The sequence below is a fragment of the Choloepus didactylus genome, chromosome 19 (genome assembly GCF_015220235.1).
Source record: "Choloepus didactylus isolate mChoDid1 chromosome 19, mChoDid1.pri, whole genome shotgun sequence".
NCBI classification, from domain to species: Eukaryota; Metazoa; Chordata; class Mammalia; order Pilosa; family Megalonychidae; genus Choloepus; species Choloepus didactylus.
The window spans coordinates 65,807,802-65,815,385 of record NC_051325.1 but is presented as its reverse complement, the minus strand read 5'-3'; the positions used below and the strand labels follow the sequence as shown (position 1 = coordinate 65,815,385).

The 7,584-nt window shown below is 65.9% G+C and overlaps 1 protein-coding gene across 4 annotated transcripts; it reads left to right on the top strand.

The window, feature by feature from the left end:
* Positions 1-18: 18 nt before the first annotated feature.
* On the top strand, positions 19-6,827 carry ARFRP1 (ADP ribosylation factor related protein 1). Of its 4 annotated transcripts, none has more exons than XM_037811278.1 (8): positions 19-124; positions 501-599; positions 824-911; positions 1,089-1,171; positions 4,835-4,916; positions 4,997-5,067; positions 5,603-5,703; positions 5,794-6,827. In XM_037811278.1, exons 2-8 carry the CDS (start codon positions 507-509, stop codon positions 5,879-5,881), a joined length of 606 nt encoding a protein of 201 aa, XP_037667206.1. In that variant the 5' UTR covers positions 19-124; positions 501-506; the 3' UTR covers positions 5,882-6,827. The 4 variants fall into 4 exon arrangements, with proteins under 4 accessions (XP_037667206.1, XP_037667208.1, XP_037667207.1 ...); XM_037811280.1 differs by having other exon boundaries at positions 31-81; XM_037811279.1 differs by lacking the exon at positions 19-124 and adding an exon at positions 139-357.
* Positions 6,828-7,584: the final 757 nt, after the last annotated feature.

Genomic DNA, 7,584 nt, shown 5'->3' with positions numbered 1-7,584 from the left:
GCAGAGGCCGCCGGGACGGGGCTCTGCGCTGCTCCGCCCTACCCCTGCGGCCGGACCTCGGCCCAGCAGGCGCCGCGCGGGGTCAGCGCGGGGTCAGCGCGCGGCGGGTCCGGGGCGGGCGCAGGTGGGCCGGGGGCCGGGTCGCCGCCTCCCGGGGCCCCGAGGGGCGCGGGCGCACCTGTTGGGACCAGGCTCTCGGCTGCGCGTCCGCCCGAGTGCGGGGCGGCGGGAGAGCGGGGGCCTTTGGGCCGGGGCGCCGCACAGCCCCCCTGGGGAGTGAAGACGGGGCGGCCCCGCGACGCCGGGGCGGTGGGCGAGCCAGGCCTGCCCGTCGCACGCCACCCGGTTTTGAGAACGGTTGGGATTTCCGACGAGGCGGAGCGGGGTGCGGGAGGCCCCGAGCGCGGGGAGGGGCGGGAGGCCGGTTACACCCCGAGGACCCTGAGCGCTGGGAGCGGGAAGGCGGCGGAGGGCCCGTGCCTGACGTCTCGGTGCCGCAGGGCGGGATGTACACGCTGCTGTCGGGCCTGTACAAGTACGTGTTCCAGAAGGACGAGTACTGCATCCTGATCCTGGGCCTGGACAATGCCGGGAAGACGGTGCGTGCCGCCCCCGCGCGCCGCTTTTGGGTTTACACCTTCCGCCCCGGTTCTCCACCCAGAGGGAGCCCGGGCCCTTCTCAGGCGCAGGGAGCGCACCACCGGGCCCAGAGCGGCAGCCTTGGTCTGGCTTTTGCGGACAGACCGAGGAAGAGAGAGTGGGGAAACAGGCTTGGCAAACTGCTCCTCTCCGTCAGCTAACGCGGCCCTTGCCTCCCCCTCAGACCTTCCTGGAGCAGTCAAAGACGCGGTTTAACAAGAGCTACAAAGGGATGAGTTTATCCAAGATCACGACCACTGTGGGCCTGAACAGTAAGCCCTGGGGGTGAGGGCTGGGCCCCGAGGGTGCCGTGGCGGCTGCAGCCCGGCGGGTGGGCTGACCAGGGCCCTGTCCGGTGGCACCAGAGCGGATTTGCTCTTTGGACGGGGAGAGCTGGGGGACGGGGCTTCCAGCAGGCAGATCACAAGCCGCGCGCACTCTTCTCCCAGTTGGCACCGTGGACGTGGGAAAAGCACGTCTCATGTTCTGGGACCTCGGGGGGCAAGAAGAACTGCAGTCTCTGTGGGACAAGGTAAGATAGACGCCTCGTACTTTTTCAGGGGCTTGAGGACGCTTCTTGTCTGGAGAGGTCCCCGGGCCCTTCCTGGTCAGGCACTGCACGCCACACACTCCTTTTCTCTGCAGACAGGAGGCCCTAGGACCCAGCCTTCTTTCCTTCCTCCCCCCAAGTTGAGGAAGCCCTGGGTTTCTCTCGCCTTAGAGGTCCTGTGGCCAGGGGCCCTGCGAGGGTTGCGAGGCCGGTGGGTGCTGAGTGCAGGGCCTGGGCTCCGGGGCTCAGTGGCTTCTGCTCCTTCTCCTGCAGCCCAGCTTGGGAGAGCAGGGCCCGTTCCCCTTCAGGGGCAGTGCCTCCTCCTCAACATAGCTTTTGGGTGTTTTGAGTCCCCAGCCTGCTCTCCCTTGACCCCACACCCCGATACTGAATCCTTGAGGGGTGTGCCCTCGAGCTCAGCCCTGTGACAGGCCCTGGGGTCCAGCAGTGAATAGACGGATGCAGCCCCTTCCCTTAGGGGTCCCACCCCCTCAGATTGGTGGGGTCAGTGCAGATGCTGCCACCCCACACGTGCCCAGTGCCTCCAGGGGTGAGGGCCCAGGCCCTGGCTTCTGGTGTGACCCCACAGCTGGCACACAGTCACCTTTGCCTGGGTCCCTCCACAGTGGTGTCCCCTCCTGCCAAGAGAGCAGTACCCCCCCCCCCCCGCAACCAGCTAGATGTCATGATGCTGTCTTATGGTCACATGGTTGGACAGAGGCGGAACCCGGGTGGGTTCCTGCTGAGGCGGAAGGGGGTGCAGGGCGTGGACACCCAGCAAGGGGCTCTGCATTGAACGTTGCTCCAGGAAGGTGGCTCCTTGCAGCTGAAGCAGATGCTGAAAGAGCTGGCAGCTGAGCTGTCTGCCAGGCATCGCCTGCAGCTGAGCAGCACAGCCTTGATGGGGCGGCCAGGGGACAGCTCAGAAACTGCCCAGGCCACTGTGCGCCCCCTGGCCCCTCTCCTCCAGGATCCCACCCGGAGTGGCCTGGTTTCGCCTCTCCCTCCACTGTCCGCTCTGGACCCCCTGCTGCCTTAGCACCTCTCCTGCTGGCGTCACCTGCTCACCTGGGTGGCTGAGGGGTCTTACTCCGGGGCACTGGGCCCCCTCCTCTCCTCCGTTTACAGTCTGGGTGGGCCACGTGGAGCTCCCCTGCTCGCCCTGCTGGCACCTGTTGTGCAGGGTCAGTTCTCTGGACCAAGATGCAGGTCCCTCGAGTGCCTGGCGGTGGCCATAGTACGTGGTTTAGTGGGTCTCTTGCTGTGTTCTCGTGAGAGTGTGCCCTCCAGTGACCAGGATCTCTCACCCTCGGAGCCCGGAGCTGGGGGCGGGAAGCGCAAGTTCCCCCCAGCGGGTCTCCTGGAGGGTGGGAAGCGGGCCACTGCTGCTTCCACGCTGGTTCCAGAGCCTTGTCCTTTTTGGGAGCTTGGCTCTGTGTGCTGTGGGCATGCAGGACACGCGATGCTGTGACTGTGTCACAACTTGGCTGTACAGTGAGTGCTCCAGGCTGACGTGGCATCTTGTAGGGTCCTTGTGGGACCCTGCTCGCCAAGCCCTCGGTGCTTCCGGGGACAGGACGGGAAACCTAAACCCAGAGTTGGTCCTGGGACAGCAAACAAGGGCAGACCAGTCCCCTCATCTTGAGGAGCGCCGCCCCCGGGCCCAGCCTGGCCTCAGCTGCTGGTGCTTGGGCATTTGGTGCAGCTCCCTCAGCCTTGGCACGTGGCACCCAAAAGGGAGCCCGGTGTGCCAGCCTCAGGCCTCGTCTTCTCACACAGGCAGAACCCAGGGAGCTCTGCTCCGTCTTCGACTTGCACCCACATGCTACACTGCGCCTCCCCTGCCCTGAGCTCGGGCTCTTCCCTCTTGTGCTGGGTGTCCAGGCTGCCCTGTGTGGCGACCTGCTCGTGCCTGTGGGCCCCGGCATGCTGCTCCATCTCCGCTGGCCGCTGTGCCCATGCACCTTTCCCTGACGGGCTGACAGCCACCAGTGGGTGGGCACTCCGCTGAGTGCTCATGTGGTGTCTGGCCATACCCCATCCCTGCCAGCACCCCATCACACACACTGGGGTCTTCAAAAGGCATGAACTTCTCTGCCGGGGATGGCACAGCCCAGCTACGAAGCCTCAGGTTCTGGGGCTTGCTGCAAACTCCGCCAGCATCTGTTGCTACCACAGGTTCCCCGGCACATGGGGCCTGCCAGCTCCCAGGTCTCGGGTGGCTGGCCCACCCCCTGCTGGGCTGGCTTTGCTCTCGGCCCTCACTGCAGCCAGGGGCATTTTGGGTCCTCCTGTGTATCAGCTAGAGAAGTGCTCTTGGTGGGACTTGCCTCTAGGAGGCCCACCAGACCCCCAGGGACCCACCAGATGTTGGTTTTCTTTTTGTGTTGGGAAGTGCAAGATGCTACCGGCTGCCCCTTTAGCATGTATTTTGGTGCACCCTGCTCCTGGACCCCTATGAGTCCTGCAGCAGTGGTGGCTGCCCCTGCGTGGGCCTCCGGCACGCTACCTGCTTGCTGTTCCAGCCCTGGGGGTGTAGGAGGTCTCTGGTGCAGGGCCAGCATAGGTGCCATGGGACTGGCAGGTGTTCCAGGTCTCTGGGTGCTGACGGGTGGGACGGTCACAGGCCGCCTTTAGCACCCTTCTGGCTGGGATAGAGAACGCTCTTGCCAGGAAAGTGGCTGCCCCCCCCCCCCTCGTCAGCAGCTGCTCCCATGTGCTCTGCGGGTGCCGTGGCCCACCCGGGACTGCACCCAGCCATGCTGGACAGGGCTGCCGGCTGCCGCAGGTCTTTGTCCAGGGTCCATCTGGCTTCTGCAGGGCTGGGGGTGCCGTGAGCGGAGGGTGCTGCATCCTTTAGTCTGCAGTTCAAGAGCGGGCAGTTTCATCCCCAGGAGACACTTTTGGTGCCGGGGGGCTGCTACTGGCACTTCGTGGTTGACAGCAGGGGTGCTCAGGCAGGTAGGCTGAGAGCCCCCGACCAGGTGCCGAGGAGGAGGTGTTCTGTCTGCTCAGTGTGCCCCTCCCAGGGGACGTGGGGACAGGGAATGGCTGCCAGGTGCCTGCGGGTGGGCCCTGGAGAGTGCAGCTGTCTGCCGTGCACCGTCCTGTACATGTCTGGGGCCCTGTTCTCGGGGACACTGACCTGAGCATGTGGCCGGCCGGCCCTGTGGGGAAGGCACCGGGCTTCCTTGCCAAGATGTCCCCTTGTCTGTGGGACCTGGCCACCCCTCAGTGGACTTCAGGTCCAAGAGCTGGGGAGGTAGGGAGGCTCTGGGCCTCGCTGTCCACTTGCCCGTCCTTGATTTCCTCTGTAGTGCAGGTGGAGGGTGCCCCTGCCTTGCGCCTGTCCTGGGGGCTGCTGGGCCCTCTCGCCTGTGCTGTAGCACTGGCTGGGCAGTGAGTGGTGCCGCCCCAGAGCCCACCCCATTGCCTGCTCTCCAACCCACAGCCAGGTGTGCCCACCGGCCGGGCCTCAAGCAGGAGGTAGGATGGAGTATGGGTTCCAGACCCAGGAAGGAATGGGGGGCACAGGCCTGGGCCAGGGGCCTTTGAGTTGGGGTGATTGAGTGCCTACCTGCCCCGGCGCCTGGGTATGGCCTGGCACAGCAGCCCTGGCGCTGAGCCCTGCTGGCTCCCCTGCAGTACTACGCCGAGTGCCATGGTGTCATCTACGTCATCGACTCGACCGACGAGGAGAGGCTGGCGGAGTCCAAGGGCGCGTTTGGTGAGTGGCCTCAGCCGGGAGGGGCGGGGTGCCCGAGGGCCAGGGTGGGGTGCTCAGGCCATGCGCCTTGCCTCCCCCAGAGAAGATGGTCACCAGCGAGGCGCTGGAGGGCGTCCCCATCCTGGTGCTGGCCAACAAGCAGGATGTCGAGGTGAGTCCCCGGCAGGCTGGAGCACGATGGCCTGTGTCCAGGAGGGCCCACTGCGCCCCTGCCCCCAGGCCACGCCCACACCCACGCTCCCGGCCCCTCTGCGCCTGCTGCAGGGCCATGAGCCCCTCCCCACGGGGGGAGCCCGGGGGTCAGGTGAGAGCTCTGGAGACAAGGAAGAAAGGTCACAGGAGAGCTGTGGAGTCCCTGGCCAGAGACAGATCCTTCCTGTGGGGTGTCCTTTCACCCCCTGGAGGTGGGCTGGGCCCACCCTGCCAGCACCTCCCCAGAGCAAGGGCTGGGGATGGCGGGTGCTGCCCCACGGTGTGGTGACCAGCCTGATGGCACTTTCCGGGGGCATCCTGGGGGCCTCGTGGCCCCAGGTCCCCAGCCTCTCCAGGCTTCACCCCAACACTGCAGTCTCGTCTGCTCCTCCCCACCGTGGCCGACACCTGTGCACGGAGGCCAGCAGCAGGGCAGCGGTGGCCCCAGGGGTGCTGCCAAGTCCAGGCTCCTGTCACTCCTCATCTCCCCCCAGACCTGCCTGTCCATCCCGGACATCAAGACGGCCTTCGGCGACTGTGCTGCCAAGATTGGGCGGCGGGACTGCCTGACCCAGGCCTGCTCTGCCCTCACTGGGTGAGGTTCCCGGCAGGGCTGGGGGGCCGGGCCGGGGGGAGTGCTTGTCGGGACAGCGCCCCACCTCATGCCACCCCGCCGTCTCCTCAGCAAAGGGGTGAACGAGGGCATCGAGTGGATGGTGAAGTGCGTCGTGCGCAACATCCACCGGCCGCCGCGGCAGAGGGACATCACGTAGACGCAGCGTGGGCCCTGCTGTGGACAGCTTGTCCTGGAGGCTTCTGGGCCCCCAGTCCTTGGGGTTTGGAGTCTGTTTTGTTTTTTTTTCCCCCCCTTTAATTGCTTTGTTTTTTCTCTAAGACACGTTTTTCTCTCTGTCCAGAAAATCATAGATCTGGAGGCTTCAATCTAGGCATTCGGGGAAGCAGGACAGGGGCTGGATTCTGTTCCATAGGCCCTTGGCAAGGCAGCCGGCAGCCTGTGGAGAGCCGGGTGCTAGAGCAGGGGGCCTGCAGGCGTGCTGGGGGGTGGCTGCGACTCCCCAGGCACCTGGCTGGGCATGGGGTTTCCAGAGCTTCCGTGCTACTGGCGTGGCCTGGCCACTCTCCCGCTGCAGGCCGTAGCTTTGGGGCCTCCCAAGGAGCCGGTCCTCCACCTTACCTGCTGGGGACATCAGCAGCCCTTGGCCCCTCCAACCACTGGCTGGGGTCGTAGGTTCCCACATAACCTCACCTCCTCTGTCTTGGTGTCACCCCATCTCCATTCTGAGGGGCTGAGGTCACTGGAAAGCTGGAGGCTGTGCTGGGGGTGGGTCCTTGGGCCCATCCCCTTTCCCCGCAAGCTGGGGGTGCCCATGGGGGCTCAGAGCCCTCCCCAGGCCAGGTGTGGCTACTGGGGCATCATGGGGGCCTGACAGGCAATGGCCAGGCCTGTTGTGGGAAGTGGGGTGCCATCTGGGGGCCCTGGGCTGGCAGACTGTGTGCCCACCTACCTCATATTAGGGTAGACAGGGCATCTAGAAATTCCTTTCCAGGCCCCTCTTTCTCGGGCCCTGTGGGGCAGGCAGGGGCCACAGGCCGCCTCAGGCCTGAGGGCTCCACCTTGCTGGCTGGGCCATGACTGGGGCCTGTGTCTGTCGGTGCTGGCAAGGGCAGGTGTGTACAAAATAAAAACAGGTCTCAATGGCTCTTGTCCCTCCTTCAGGGGGTGGGGTGGGGTCCCTTCTGGCACAGGGGCCTCAGCACGAGGCTGGCACTGGCCTTTGGGCCTCAGGTTGGGTTCCACAGGGACCAGTGAGCAACTGGAGGGGCTCCCCCAGTTGGAGGCTGGAGCCAGTGTGTGTGTGGGGGGGGCACTGCCCCTCCTGCTTCTGGGAAGCAGCCTGGGCCTCAACTGAGTGTCACACGTGACACCCCCATGGGGCTTGGGGAGGAGTTGCCGAGAATGGGGGTGAGTCAGCCTGGGAGAAGCCGGGGCTGTGCGCATCAGATGCAGGTGACAGCATTTCACGAGTCAGGGGCTGCCGAGGTGTCTGTCCCCACCCAGGCTTGTCTTACTCCCCCGGGGGGCTGTTGCTCCCACTGGGCCAGGGGGTCAGTGCTCCGGGTGTGTGGGGAGGGCAGTATGTGCCCTGTGCTCATCCTCCAGGTTACCCTGGAAGTGGGAAAAGCGCTGTTTCCTAGACAGCATGGGGGAGGGGGTGCCAGCAGAGCGTGGGGGAACCCCCTGCCGTGCCGCAAGAGGCTGTAGCCCAAGGGGCGCCCTTCTGCCCCCTGAACCCCTGGGCGGTACTGGGAGCCCCTCCTGCCTCGCCCTGCCAGGGAGACACCGGGGTCGCGGTGGTGTGGACCCCCTTTGGGTGGGTTTGGGGTGAGGAGAGGCCATGGCCCTGCCCAGCCACCCGCCCGACGGCCAGGGCCGTAGCGCCCCGCGCTCCCTCTG